Below are 15,009 nucleotides of genomic sequence, written 5' to 3' on the forward strand. Positions count from 1 at the left end.
GTTATTAGCTCTCACGACTCAATACATCAATGCAACACGATATAACTTGTTTTTCAATTCTGCAAGGATCATTACGTGTAAGATTCCATAAGTCGAGTGAAAGTTTGTGCATTGTTGTTAGGGATTCTACGCTCCTGCAGTTGAGTTTGTGCAATCAATGAAAATGAGACACGTGAGTTGAAAGGATCATATCGGACGAACGCTAATTATATTTATATGTGAACGAGATCCACCCAACAACTAATCTTGTTTCCACTAATAATCGTATTCCAAACTGTACACCTTACCACAGTTATTCAAGATGATAGATATGTGAATGAATTTGGCCATTGATTGAACAAGTAGATTGAGTTTGTTGTGCTCATCCTATCTCATCCCTGTGGTCTGGACGGGATGCTATTATGGTAATCCATTCATCTAATAAGCTCATAGCGCACATTACGGTGACCACGGCAAGACGCTTGGAGTGGTGTTCATCCGTTCGTCCAGCACACTCCCAGTTCAAGATTGCCGTTACATGTTCAATATATGTATCGATAATCCTCAAGTTAACTTCCAGATTCAAATTTATCGGGCATTACACATAGAATCGAGTTTGATCTAAAAAAAAATCACCAACTGGATTATTTTCAAGGTAAAAAAATGTAGCATCTTGGAGTGAGACACCCAAAGGAAGAACTTGCATACGATACTGGCTACTCTTTATATATAAGAAACAGTCTCAAAAAACATAAAGCCGAGGATTGCGGTCTAGCACATCAGAATCATACAGATGAATTGATATACAAGATGAATCTTGGAAGATTTTCAAGAACCATTGTGAAAACAGCTCCAAGCATGAAGAGCAGAACAAAAGTAAGTAATATCTTTCCAACGTACATTGAACTGATCGGTGATTGTGGTTTAGACCTTGCAGAATGTGAATCAGCTAGACCCTGCTCCGGTACCAATGCATTAGGTAGCCTTTGTAAGTACTGAGAGTCACGAAGCCAATAATTTCTATTTAGAAAACTATGCAACGTATAACATACAAAAAATTATGCATTCACGTCTCTCTTTTCTACCTCAAACTGTAATCTTACAGTAACTACAGTATTACCCGTAACACTCTAGAAAGTAGAAACAAACAAATTGCAAATATTACAGTATTCCATTTTCATCATGCATTAATCTCATTCAAAATGCTACTCGTACAACAATCACAAGCAAGAAATTTCTATGATGCAACTTTATGATGCAACTTTATCGAGGTAAACACAAGATCTCCAGTGATTTCCCCGCCACCTAAATCATCTTATGTTGAGAAAACCAAAAGTATCAACTGCCTAACGGCTCGAATTAAATTAAGGAATTTGTGTAAAAGTGGAAGTTATGTAAGTACCTAAATCTTGGACAGGACAGCTAAATGCAAATCGTGAGTTCACAATATGAAATGAAAAGTTATTGTTAAAAAAACAGGACGCCTCACCAAATCAACAAAAGTATCAAGAATTTCCTTTGAACGATGCTTATTTTACGCTTGCTTTTGTTTTTTAATGGCAATCTTATGAACATGACTATATATTTGTATTAGACATGGTTTGAGGCCGGAAAAAAGGTTACAACTTACAATGGGCGAGTTTGGATATAGCAAGACTTGTAACAAAATTTTTATAAAGCTAAACTTTTTGATTCCTTTTTTTTTTTTGGAAAAAAAAAAAGCACAAGCATTTTAGGTTAAGAATAATAGTAAGATCTAATTTTTTTTATTTGAAAAGTAAGCCCAAACTTTAACAACCTTATTTTCTAACTTCTTAATTTCATCTTATATAACACTCTATAAGATTAAAGGCCTAATCCACTGGCTTTTCCCGAATCAACTTCTTCATGCAAACACATTCAATAACATACTGCTCCAACCAATTTCTTACATGGCAAGGGTCAATCAAAAGCCACCAGCTTTCTGACATCTTATTTTTAAGCAACCTCATGCCAACAATAATATATTCAAAAAAATATCAGACAGGAAACCACACACCATAGAACATGCCTTCTCCAGGCTTTTCCTTTCACAATCTCCTCTGCATTAATCTTGTTTTATATGAAAGTCATTTAGTCAAAACTCATAATTCAAAGATTTCACACCAAAACTTGTACCTTAGCAGATACTTTCCGAACTCGAGCTGGTTCAATGTGTGCCCATTTATCACCTATTAAAAAAACACAGTAAAGAAAAAGATATAAGTAGCCTTGTGACGGGCAACTCACCTCCCTCTGGTGATCACAATTTGGGGTCATTTAACAAAATCCAGGTGTAGATCAAATGGGACAATAAGGATGCTCCCCAAAATTCTAAATTTCATCAATAATTTTATAAAAAATGCGATTTTGCCAATAATAAACTAAGTTGCCTCCAATAAATTTATAGGTCATCCCCAACCAAAAGCAAGATAGAATATCACATGAAAGAGAATCACCATATGAATGAACCACAGTCTGCAACTTCCAATCAGGGCCGTACTTAGCGAGCACTGAAGTGGGGCCAAAGCTAACAGGCTCTTCTTCCCCTTCTTTCACTGCCTCAATGTGTGAAACAAGTGTAATATTCTCAAAACTATCAGTGTCATTGTCCTTAAGTAGCCTCTTATTTATCAAATTCACAGCAAATCCAGCTTCAGTGCCGGAAGAAAAACGTAGAACCTTTCCTGAACTCCTGCATTCTACCTCCACAAACTACAAATTTGAAACATATTTTTCAATTAAACTAACAATGTGCATAATTAAAAGAAAAAAACAACCGGACCTCAAAATTGCGAGAATATTAATTTAATTAGCTAAAAATCAAAATCTTGAAATAACTATAAACCATCAAACCACCATTCCTAATCCCCTTCTTGTTTACAAAATCCACCAGAAAACGCTTAATCCTGCCTGAACGAACTCATGCAGGCTACAAAATTTGATCTTAACAGAACATACATCCTTAACTCCATCAAGAATCTGAGCGGGCGACGCGCATACATGAAATAGAATTCAGATGGGTATTCTAAAATATTATTGTAAGACCTAAAAAATAAAGATTTGGGACAATCGTAGAAGAATAAATTGCGTCTTCTGGCTGGAGAATACGAAGAGAGTGAAGGAGCTCACCGGTGGATGTGCCTGAGGATGTTTGACATCTGTATTAGCTTTGTCCTCAGCCATATGAATCAAAAAGGGGGCGATGATTATTGGATCATAGAAATTTCTATGGTTGATTGGGGATATGAAGAATCACCTCAATTGCATCATTTGGATAAACGAAATGTAAATCCAATACAAACGCCTCCTTTGTAAATTTCTTATGGTTGAAAGCTACGAAACCTCTCACCGGTAATAACCGATTTTTTCCCCTTTGAACGCATGAAATCAGTGGCAAGGGTGAGGTAATTAGATTTCTACGTGACGTCATTTAGGCAGTGTTTGCATGCATCTATTCTATTTTATTAAAGTCGAACACCAATTTTTTCTTCCAGCTTTACTTTTATTTGTTTTTTAAATTTCAACATATACTTTATTTTTATTTTTTATTTTTTATTTCAACAATTCAAATATCAATTTAGTCCTTCCATAATTTGTCAAATTTCACATTAGACCATCAATAATGATAAAAAAGATTGTACACAAAACGCATCGCGTGTGCATAATAACTAGTATATATTATAAATTTGTAAAATTTAAAACTGAAAAAAATTTATAATATTTTTTAAAACATTTTCAATAGGTTTAGATAAATTTATTATATATAAAATAATGAATTTAATAACTCCATTTCACTCTACCTAGAATCATAAGCAAGCATAGGAAAACATACACCGAGAATAAGTAACCAATAAATGTTACAAATTATCCCGACAATAAGAGTTAATGATCTTGATCGCAATTTCGTATGAACCCTCGTATATTTGTTCAAAACTTATACATATTTTGTCAAAAATTTTGATATTTTATTTCGATTCAAGTTGATATAACGACGATTCACATTCGTTGGAAGTCCTATGTAAACATGTTCATTGCATTGCTGAAGATTTCACATTATGTATACATATGACCTAAAAATTTGAAAGAAATCAAGAGCTTCGAGCGAATAAAGACTACGAAGGTTGACTCAAGACTCGTAAGTCTCGTCGGGATCCTTTAGAACAAGTAAACTTTTTTTTTATTCATTTAAGTTTTTGTTGCAATCTGACCAAATCTAAAAGACCCAAATCTGCTAAACCCGAAGACATCTTTTAAACGAGGTCTGAATAGAAACTCTATTCCTAAATTGCTGCTTTTTTTGAAACAATCATTTGAAAATTCATACTTGGTAAATGTTGTACCAAATGTCATAAAACATGTATTTAGGTTAGGCATATTGATTTCACAATGCTTGCATTGCTAAGTGCTCCACGGAGAACCAGTGTGAATCATCCGACAAGTTCATCAAAGCTGCATCCTTATTCCTTTCATTCAGGTGAAAAAACAAAAGACAAAAACCAAAACAAAGCCAATACTTTAGGACAAGACGAGAAAGGTAGTCTTGAACTTGAACGGAGGGTGTTTGGTATGAAACCCATATCTAATATCCCCAAGTTGTAGTAGATTCACCCACAGGATCGAGACTCGGGTCCATTAAAATTCCTGGATCACAAATCATGATGAACAGATGAAGGTTAGAGAACCTGCATGGAAATGAGAATTCTGCAAAAATGAAACTTGACTTTTTAATGGTATGATCAACCAATGGCACAAGTGACGACTGGTAACTAGTTTGTCAGCAGCACCTCCCCTTCGCTCATGAAACAGATGTCATCAAAATTAACATGCCGCAAAATAATGAAGAGGGAGCTTTGCATGACCAGTCGAGGTTCCTGTGATGAGGTGAGGAGAGGGACAAGCAGTAGTTTTGTTATGGGCTTGGTAGGTGGATCTAGTTATAGGACGATTGCTAGATTGATCATTGAGCTCCGTGATTGGTTTGCGGGTTTTTCTACCATTTTTCCCTATCTTTTGAATAGTCTGTAGAGGCTTGTTCTTAAGTTATGTTTTTGGGCTTTGCATCTTGACCCGTTTGCATGATGGGCTGGATTGAAGTGTTCGGGTCTACGACATCTGTCATCGTGCTTGTCCTCAAGCCCTCCCCCACCTTTTCCAACACTTTAAACGGCCCAAAGTAGCGGAGAGATAGTTTGGTATTGCAACGAGATGCAATGCTCTGCTTGCGGTATACCAGAAGCTTTAGGAGAACCTCGCCCCCTATCTCAAAGTTGACTTCTCGATGTTTGGCATCATAATTCAATTTCATGACATTGCGTGCTTGTAAAAGACGATCACGGAGTTGGTGTAGGAGCTGATCACGTTGCTGCAGCGCATGACTGGCATGCGCGATGCATGCTTGGTTAGGGATGTAGGACAAGAGACTAAGGGTTTGCGACCATAAATTACTTCAAAAAAGGTTGCCTTGAGAGTAGTGTGGAAACTAGTGTTATTGCAAAATTTAGTCCATGCAAGACACTCAAACCATTTATGTGGATGATTCCATGTAAAGGGGTGCATGTACTTTTACAGTGTGCGGTTTACAACCTCAGCTTGTCCGTCGGATTGAGGTTGATAGACTGAGCTGAAGCACAATTTCGTTACACTCAACTTGAAAAGTTACTGTCAAAAAACACTTGTGAAATTGTCTCCAAAATATTTGATCCGGATGCACTAGATGGAGAAATGATCATTGAAAAACCTCGAATTCCTGGCTTCACGCTTTCTTTAGATGAACTTCAATTATTTGTCGGCTTTATTGAAGTATCAATCACATTAGCTCTTTCCTTTGATCATAACTTGCACTTCATTTCACTTGTCGAGCTAAAGCTGATGTTACTATAATATTGAAACGTTTTGGAGGAAAAAAATTCAAGTCTACGTGCAAATGGTATGTCTTAGAATGAAGAATTGTAAAGCTAAAGGTGTCGATATATTTTTTTCTTCTGAACGGCTATGTTAGAGGATCTATATCCGTAAAGGAGTGATATAGGAGGCAAATAAATCATCCAAGAAATTATAGAACTTGACCGATCAATTACTTATAGTATAATTGCAAAACATATATGTTCTTGATTATATTAGAAAGTGTGAAATAAGCAAATAAATAGGTGATAAATTTTATTGATTGCGAAAGGTAAATAACACAAACATTTGTAGAGATTTGAAGCTAAAATTTTCTACTACTGTCTTTTTCTCCTCACGGAAGAAATAACAGGAAAGTTGCAGTTCAATGCGTCTTAAACACAGGACAATTCGAAGCATTAATATTTTCTCTTATCGTAATTCATATACAGGAATTAATAGCTTTCAGTCAGTTTCAAGACATTAAATAGCTTTCATAAGTTGTTCTCTCGATAAATCATACTTTCTAACACAGAATTATTCAGAGTTTAATGCAATAAAGACCCAAGAAAATGCTCCTTTGGTTACCTCAGACAAATTGGTCTAATACCATCTTTGTTAGATATCCAAGAACAGCAAATCCGCTATGTTAAACTAATGGGCTTTTACAATCCCATGTTTTAAAGAAATCCGACATATTTGTCCCATTTGAAAAAGGTTCAACACAAAAATCACTATATCTTAAGTTTGTCGTCATCTAGAACTTACATTTTCCAACATATTTTTCCTTTCTGGTGATGATAGAAGAAACCAAGTGTACTAGGAAGATCAGCGGCAAAAATTTAGCAAAAAATAAAAATATCACAGGTTGATCATTGATGTCAACTGTATTGTACTCATAAAAGGGCCAAAGATCAGACAGAAATCCATTTCTGCCAGCCCTTTCAATACGCAGCAGAAAACAAAATAGATAGTACATCATCTCTCCTCTAAGAAAGTTTTATCTAGTGAGGCAGAGTCAATCATTTTGTTTTACTCTAAATCAGAATATTGAGTTCTGGATCCGATGCTAATGTGAAACTCATTTTGGCTTCTTGTTCAAACGGTGTAATGCTGCTGGATGGTCTCAATGTCGAGCCCTTTAAGCTTCACGACTGATTCAACGTGTCCCTTAAGTGTATGCAACTCCCTTAGCCTGTTGCAAATGCGAAAAAGCAGGTCATGTTTTCGTTACATGTGCAATGTTTGCTTGAAAGAATTAAGCAAGACCATATCAATATCTGTGTACCTAGCTATCTCAGCTCTCCTCTTGGCTTGTTCTGCAATTTCGGACAGTTCCCTGTAGCTGCTCTTCTCATTGAAAATATTTGTAGCTTCCTGTGTTTGGAGGCCGTGTAAAGTTCTTTGAGCAAGAGCCCATTGAGCTTCCCTCTCCTCTTTTCCATAATCTTTCTTGGTTGAGAAAGCGATCTATTTCAAAGAAGAAAAACTAAAAATATTAAGATTGTATAGATGGTGATAGAAGTGTAACTTAAATCTTTGAACTGTTAAAAAGCCAAATAACAGCTTTTTGGATAAAGGTTGAAGTCATGTTCTACAGAAATTGTTAACATATATGTACCTTGTTGTCATACAAGTTCTGCCAAGCCTTTCCACTTAAGATGTAACGGATAGCAAACTTCATCAAGTCGAGCGGCACATAGAAAACAATACTGTAAAGCCAGATTACACCAGCCCATCCCCAACCACATCCTTTGATTCTGGCAAACTCCCAGTTGGCATACACGGCTACGAGAGTAGCAACCTATGCAAACAAATCGGTTTTCCAAGGGTCAAAATTCAGACCATTTTAACAAGACATGTTTTCTAAGTTAAAATCTAGGGTAGGTAAATGTTACCAATTGTGCAATGACGAAAGCAGTCAATAACAGAAGTCCAGGGCGTTCAACAAATGACCAACTGCGTGACCTGGTCACGAAAATGAGGGCTTGGCTAACAATACTAACTTGTAAGTATAGAGCAGCCATCATTTCGTACTCACTGTCTCGAATATTTTTAACTCCAAATTTGTCCTGAATAGCACAAAAAAATTGTTTTACCCGTGGATGCAAAAACCACAAAAAAAATATTAAATTAAGGCCGGATTGGTTCATTACAGGGAAGAAGTCGGTTTTATGCATCAGCCAGAAGAATATAACAGTCATCAATGCAAGGTAACCTCCAAGTACTATGCCAGTGGCGAAAATCTCCTTCAATTTCCAGCTATCGGGCAACGGAGATGGCTTCACCCTATCTTTTGAGATGGTCATAATTGTACCTAAGTAAACAAGATTTATTAATTTATATTCCCAAGTTTTTTGGGGAGAAAAAAGTGAAAAAATGGACGACGTTGGAGAAATTGGAATATATAATCTAACAAGTTACCATCATTAAGGATGGCAATGATCAAAACCATGAAGGGAGAGAAATCGAACTCCCAAATCAAGGCAATAAGCATGAAACCAAACTGCAAACAAGAATTGAATGATATGAGGATCGAACATATCAAAAGTAGTATAGATCGTCAAATGCTACAATCAACTTACCACGATACGGATGGTGATTGAGACTGCATATATCTGCAAAACAGAGATGAAAACACTTTAATTTGCATTATACTTATCACCTATCTAAAGATTACCTTCGACGCGATTATTTTATGATTGAGTAAAAGATATCCTTTCACGTTCATTCTAATATACCTACATCTATATGATGGGAATTATAATTTTCCAAATTAAGAGTGATTAATGGAGTTTTAGTCTTTTAACATTGTGTCGTAGATGTCAGTGATTATGGTAAAACCACATAAATCTTGCACTGTATCTCTGTTTGCTGAAGTTTTATTATCTCAAAATTCAACAATTTGTTGCATACTAATGCATAGATCAAAATAGAAGGAAAATGAGCGAAACTAACTGTGTAATTCTTCATTCTTTGGAAAATAGCTCTGCTCGTCAACACTGCACTAATGATGACACTAAGCCCAGGTTCTGTCAGCACGATGTCGGAAGCACCTCTTGCAGCATCAGTAGCATCAGCAACGGCAATCCCAATGTCTGCCTTCTTTAGAGCAGGGGCATCGTTGACACCATCTCCTGTCATTCCAACAATGTGCTTACTTTCCTGCAACTTCTTTACTATTTCATATTTGTGCTCTGTAATGGACAAAAAAATGCAGCAAATTTCCATTTCTTAGAGTTGAAAATAGAAGAAATTATTAGAGTCAAAATGTCAAATACAACTTCAAAAATCAAGAAATGTGAAAAATCACCAACCTGGAAAGACCCCAGCAAAACCATCGGCCTTCTCAATCAATTCTTCTACAGGAAGGCCAGCAATAGACTCATCCTTGTGTTGCCCGAGTAACGAAGCTGATGGATACATGTTTACTCCCATCCCGAGTCTACGTCCAGTCTCCTTAGCAATGGCAAGTTGATCACCTATATCAGAGAAACATTAACGATTGAGGGATATATTTAGAAGAAAAAACTGTGGCTTCAATATGGCAGCATATCCTTGGTGATGAATCATTAACTTACCAGTAATCATTTTGACATTTACACCAAGATTTAGTGCCCTGCGGATGGTTTCTGCACTATCGTGTCTCGGTGGATCAAAAAGAGATAGGAGCCCAACAAATTGCCATGGAGCACCATGGCTCTCCTTTTTCTTTTCTGGAACTTCCTGCAAATATAACATGATAGACACACTGTTAAATATGGAAATGTCGACATTCGTGCAAGCAGTTTTAAAACAAACCTGTCTGGCAACAGCCAAGGACCGTAGCCCACGCTCAGCAAATTTATCAATTACGCTGTGAACCTTTTTCTTCAAGTCTTCCTTGCAATTGCACAGAGTCAAAATCTGATTCAAGAAAAACGGGAAAAACAAAGAAAAAGGATAATTAGTATGATCTGGTAAACTGCAAGTGTAAATACCCCCAATGTCCTATATCAGATTATTCTAGCAACTTGGATTAAATTTTACAAAGAGTGTGGACATATACGAAGTATTTGTGAGCGGAGCCTTTTTATGCATTGTCATGCTTGTGTGGACCCACGGACTCCACGGTGGCAGCAGGTCACGATATTGAATCAAAAAACAGAAAGAAAAGTGTACCTGTTCAGGAGCTCCCTTGCTGGCACGATGCCAATTCCCGTCTGAATCAATATAAGTCAAAGCCGTCCTCTTATCCACAGGGTTGAAGGGGAAGAAATGCAACTCCTTGATGCCAGCTCTAGCCTGAAAGTCATAGACATGACCTATTTTATCAGTCCGCAATTTTGAACTCCTAATCTTTATAAAATATGTGCACCTCTTTTGGATCAGCGAGCGTGCCAACAATGGCAGCATCAATAGCATCTTGATTTTCAGTTCTCGAAGCCCTAGCAGCAAGAAGCAGAACAAGATCGGGATCCACACCTTTTGCAAAGACCTCAATCAAGCTTTTATCGACAGTCAACTTGTTAAGAGTCAAAGTTCCAGTTTTGTCACTGCACAAGACGTCCATTCCTGCCATTTCCTCAATGGCAGTCATTCTCTTTGTGATGGCTCCTTGCTGTGATAGTCTGTGGGATCCAATAGCCATCGTCACAGACAAGACGGTGGGCATAGCGATCGGAATGCCTCCAATCAAGAGAACGAGGAGATTGTCAATACCCTTCCTATATGGCCTGTGCTGAATCGGGTACATGACGATTATTTCGGCCAGCATACCAATGGCTATCGAACAAATGCAGAAGTTACCGATTGCTGTGAGAACTTTCTGGAAGTGTCCCACTTGGTTCGTGCTGTCCACAAGATGAGCCGCTTTCCCGAAGAAGGTGTGGACACCAGTGGCGATGACTACAGCTTCGATTTCACCTTGTTTACAAGTGGAACCCGAGAAAACTTCATCGTAAGGATTCTTGGTTACTGGAAGGGATTCTCCCGTGAGGGCGGATTGGTCAATCTTTAACGGATCACCTTCAAGCAAACGAGCATCGGCAGGGACAATGTCTCCCAATTTGATACTTACTATATCTCCAGGAACCAGAATGGCAGCTTCCTGCTCACTCCATTGACCATCCCTGAGGACCTATTTTCAAGAATCCATCCAAAACAAGAAGCCAATGAAGTTTTTTCATGGTTTGATATATTATCAAGACTTACTCGTAGGAGTATTCGCATGAATCTCCTATATATATTTGAAAACTAAATATATAATTTGGAAGTAGAAGTAAGGATACTCCAGAGATACCAAAAACAAAATCCTCGATCATAATCAACTCCATCCATGAAAATCAAGCAATGATTTTAACATTAATCAAGACCCATCAGCAGGGAACTCCATGGTTTTCCATCATTAGAACGTAAGATAGGCTAATTTCATTCCTTTGATAAGAGACATTATTATTTTTAACTATCATACCTTAGTTTTAGGAGCAAGACCGGCCATAAGGGCCGCAGCGGCGTTTCCGGCATTATTCTCTTCTATGAAACTGATAGTAGAGTTGATAACGAGCAAGCAAACAATACCAACAAAGTCTTGCCAATCCGGTGGTTTGCCACCTCCATTAGCGAGAGCAATCGCCATGATAGCTGCAGCTTCCATAACCCATGAGAGTGGATTCCACATAAAACCAAGGAACTTGAGAATTTTGCTCTCCTGAATCACCAGGACACAAATTATGAAATTTACATGGAACCCAAGTGTTAATATATCCAAGGAAACAAAACTTGTTGAAAGAGAGATACCTTCTTCTCTTCCAATTTGTTGGGTCCAAAAATTTGAAGCCTTGTGGCTCCTTCTTCAGAACTCAGCCCTTCACGGGTACATTTCAACTGCTCGAAAACTTCCTCAATCGGAACTTTTTCCTGTTATTTGGTGTAAAACAGAAACATAGAGTTAATGGTTCACACATGATCATATATTTGTTGTTCTTAAAACCATCACGAGACATGTTTAAAATCGTTAAGCCATATAAAAATATCACGGTAAATTCTTTCTTCATAAACTTCTAATATCTTCAGCATCACTAGGAAACATGATTACTCGACAGCATCATTTTCAGTTCAAAAACAAAAATATATAACTTCTCAGTTGCTTACACCATAGTTAACAACTATATCCAATATTAACTTCAGTTTCCACCTCGATCTCATCGATCATATTATCTTGGTCTATCCTCTCCTACGCAGCACCATCACATCCATCCTCGCAAATGTCTTCGAAGTTGAACGTTACTAAATGTTCAAAAGGTGCATTTGTAATATCTTCTTCAATTACAATTCATCCTACATTTGTTCTAATACATCAATTATCTAGCTTATGTGATGAACTTGTTATCTGAACAGCTTGTTAATATTAAGTTTCTTTCCATATTTTAAAGATGAAGTTGAACACGAGATTTTCAACTATGTATTCAAAATCAATAACAAGTTTCGCTCGTCGATATCTTTCGTTTTCACTTTCGAAAAACTGATTTCTCCGGCCACACACCGTATGGTTACAACTATACTACACATCTACATGATCATCAAAACATTTATTATTTATTCATATTTATTTAGCTTTCATCATTATATAAAACAAGACACAGGATTCTCCGCATGCTTCACGAGGAAGCTGACTTTTTGTGAAGACTGGGCCCGAATAGATTTACTATCCAGTCAAAATATCTTAAATTCTGCATGCTTCACGAGGAAGATTCGACGTGAACTCCATGCGCCAAAGTGGGGATCCAATACTACCTTACCCCCCACGCCCCTACCCACCCCGCTAGTACTTCAAGTGCGTTTGAAAGAAAAAGTGTCGCACCGTAACTTATTATGGTACCCACAAGTGCGTTGAAAGAAAATAAAATTATACTTATATATAAAAGTTTCATTTATTTGGACAAAAATAATTTACAGCAGTACACATATATTAATTTTTTTTATAATGTTAAAAATAATACAGATTATTTTTTTAGAAGATTTTTTCTCAAAGTCTATGGTGCTTTATAATATAGGTGGTTTTGGACGAAGAATGACCTGGTCATTTAAATTTAAATAAAATTGAGATATTTTTGCGATAACTTCGATATATTATATTAAATAATTATTATTATGATAATTCCATTAAAAATCTTTAGAATATAAATGAGTAAATATAATCTGAGTAGGTCTCTTGAAGGGTTTCACGAATATTTATCTGTGAGACGTGTCAAATCTACCGATATTTAAAATAAAAAGTAATATTCTTAGCATAAAAAGTAATATTTTCTCGTAGATGACCAAATAGGAGATCCGTCTCAATCTAGAAGAAAATAATTTAAAAAAGAGTGAGTCTCATGTGAGACCGTCTCACGGGTCATATTTCATGAGACGGGTCAACCCTACTTATATTCACAATAAAAAGTAATACTCTCAGCATAAAAAGTAATATTTTTTTATGGGTGACCCAAATAAGAGATCCGTCTCATAAATACGACCTGTGAGACCGTCTCACACAAGTTTTGCCTTTAAAAAATGGACAAATAAGACTTCATTTGCTTAAAAAAGTTCATAAGTGAAAAGCACTTGTTTTTTAAATTAAAAAAAAAAAAAAACACAACTCTCCTCTTAGAAAAAGGTAGTGTTTCGTTACAAAAATCGTTTTAAAAACAGAACTACTTTTCTAGAAACCGAAATTTATGACTTTTCAATTTTTACTCCTGGTTTATTTTAAATTTAAACAATTTAAAACAAAAGCACTTTTTAACATTAATTCAAACGTTAAATTCACTTCTTTTTTTAATAAAAAAAACATGATTTATTTAAGTGTTATTTTAACCTACGACTTCTGTAAATCTCGATCTGAATGTCGAAAACTAAAAAGAACCAAGGAGGTACATCAAATGAGGAAACAGTTAGAAAACAGAAATTCGGAAGAGCTAAAAGTACCACGGAACCAGTACAACAAAATTGACCCTTCAATATTCAATTAAATTTTTAAAATTTAATTTTCTGAAATATTATAAAATTCAGAAAAAGATAGGATTTACTTTTTATTAATTTCCCAAAGGAAATTAATTGCGTATGGCCAAAATCTTCCGGAAAAAGTTGGATTTTTTTTCTTCTTCAGTTTACACACTACTAAAAGATAGTGAGCCAATATCATAACTTACCGCATCATTAACCACCGAATCTTCGTAAATTATTATTTTCATTTGAAAACGATATTTTCATTAAAAAAAAAAACAAATTTTAACATATTTGTGATATAGATTCAATTATCATCATATCTCATCTTCTGAGTTTCTTTCTTTTTTAAAAAAAAATATATAATGCATAAAAAACATTATAATTTAATGAATCCTTGTTTATGATATAGATACACATATGTATATATATTTTTTCTTCCGCAAAATCATGGAACAGATCTTCTTCGTATACTGATGAAAAAAGAAGAGGAAAAATGGAAGCATCGGCTTCCGAAGAATGGGTGAAAATATTATTCAGACTTGGAAAAAAATGCTTCGAAATACGTTGATTTTTGTAAGCAAAAAAGAATTTGATAAGAAATATTTACCAGATCAACAGTCTCATTCTTGATTTCTTCGAGGCTCAGAGCTTTATCCCCGCCCATCTTCGGAATCTCACCTCTGCTGCTGCAGATTCTGATACTGAAGAAATGAGAGAGATTTTGGGGGTTTTTATAAATAAATAAATAAAAATTATTGGGAGGCAAATATTAAATGCTCAGTGATTCATTGAATAATGTGGTTCTTTTGTGCGTCTATATGTGTATATATATATATATAATATCGAGGAAAGGGAAGTATTTGGCTCTCCTACGCTCAAGGAGTTTTTTGACATACTTTTATTTTATATATATATATATACATATATATATATATATATATATATATATATATATATAAAGTCGATAAATTAACCCTCGATGTAATTATATACGTGAACATCAGTTGATATGACGTTTAACTATTAATCATATAATATATCATCTCAACGATGGTTTCGTGCTCATTTCTATAAAATTATATATATATAAATTTTGATATGTTATTAGTAAATTATGTTTATTTATGTGTTTATCATTGAGATGACGTTCGTATTTTAGAT

General features: G+C 35.6%; 2 protein-coding genes across 4 annotated transcripts; both read right to left on the bottom strand.

Annotated features, from left to right (window-relative positions):
- Positions 1-10: 10 nt before the first annotated feature.
- On the bottom strand, positions 11-3,408 carry LOC140817761 (uncharacterized). 2 transcript variants are annotated; one of them, XM_073177542.1, is made up of 6 exons: positions 3,380-3,408; positions 3,130-3,256; positions 2,457-2,712; positions 2,137-2,189; positions 288-974; positions 11-134 (listed from the first exon to the last, which is right to left on the bottom strand). In XM_073177542.1, exons 2-5 carry the CDS (start codon positions 3,181-3,183, stop codon positions 765-767), a joined length of 573 nt encoding a protein of 190 aa, XP_073033643.1. In that variant the 5' UTR covers positions 3,184-3,256; positions 3,380-3,408; the 3' UTR covers positions 11-134; positions 288-764. The 2 variants fall into 2 exon arrangements, with proteins under 2 accessions (XP_073033643.1, XP_073033644.1); XM_073177543.1 differs by lacking the exon at positions 3,380-3,408 and having other exon boundaries at positions 288-935; positions 3,130-3,368.
- A 3,273-nt stretch (positions 3,409-6,681) lies between these two features.
- LOC140818441 (plasma membrane ATPase 4-like) lies at positions 6,682-14,655 on the bottom strand. Of its 2 annotated transcripts, XM_073178396.1 has the most exons (16): positions 14,456-14,654; positions 11,659-11,778; positions 11,333-11,569; positions 10,238-10,999; positions 10,042-10,164; positions 9,682-9,786; positions 9,462-9,606; positions 9,198-9,362; positions 8,839-9,077; positions 8,466-8,498; positions 8,305-8,386; positions 8,037-8,197; positions 7,779-7,952; positions 7,502-7,684; positions 7,169-7,350; positions 6,682-7,075 (listed from the first exon to the last, which is right to left on the bottom strand). In XM_073178396.1, exons 1-16 carry the CDS (start codon positions 14,510-14,512, stop codon positions 6,979-6,981), a joined length of 2,865 nt encoding a protein of 954 aa, XP_073034497.1. In that variant the 5' UTR covers positions 14,513-14,654; the 3' UTR covers positions 6,682-6,978. The 2 variants fall into 2 exon arrangements, with proteins under 2 accessions (XP_073034497.1, XP_073034496.1); XM_073178395.1 differs by having other exon boundaries at positions 7,779-8,197; positions 14,456-14,655.
- Between the last annotated feature and the right edge of the window lie 354 nt (positions 14,656-15,009).

Source organism: Primulina eburnea, chromosome 17 (assembly GCF_022965805.1).
Source record: "Primulina eburnea isolate SZY01 chromosome 17, ASM2296580v1, whole genome shotgun sequence".
Lineage (NCBI taxonomy): Eukaryota > Viridiplantae > Streptophyta > Magnoliopsida > Lamiales > Gesneriaceae > Primulina > Primulina eburnea.

Excerpts from the sequence above, each read along its gene's own strand:
- LOC140817761 (XM_073177542.1), bottom strand. The coding sequence starts at position 3,183 with ATGGCTGAGGACAAAGCTAATACAGATGTCAAACATCCTCAGGCACAT. Across the intron at positions 2,713-3,129 it reads ATCCTCAGGCACATCCACCG|TTTGTGGAGGTAGAATGCAG; the intron begins GTGAGCTCCTTC and ends TCAAATTTGTAG. Across the intron at positions 2,190-2,456 it reads GACTGTGGTTCATTCATATG|GTGATAAATGGGCACACATT; the intron begins GTGATTCTCTTT and ends TTTTTTTAATAG.
- LOC140818441 (XM_073178395.1), bottom strand. The coding sequence starts at position 14,512 with ATGGGCGGGGATAAAGCTCTGAGCCTCGAAGAAATCAAGAATGAGACT. Across the intron at positions 11,779-14,455 it reads AGAATGAGACTGTTGATCTG|GAAAAAGTTCCGATTGAGGA; the intron begins GTAAATATTTCT and ends ACCAAATAACAG. Across the intron at positions 7,351-7,501 it reads AGAACTTGTATGACAACAAG|ATCGCTTTCTCAACCAAGAA; the intron begins GTACATATATGT and ends TCTTTGAAATAG.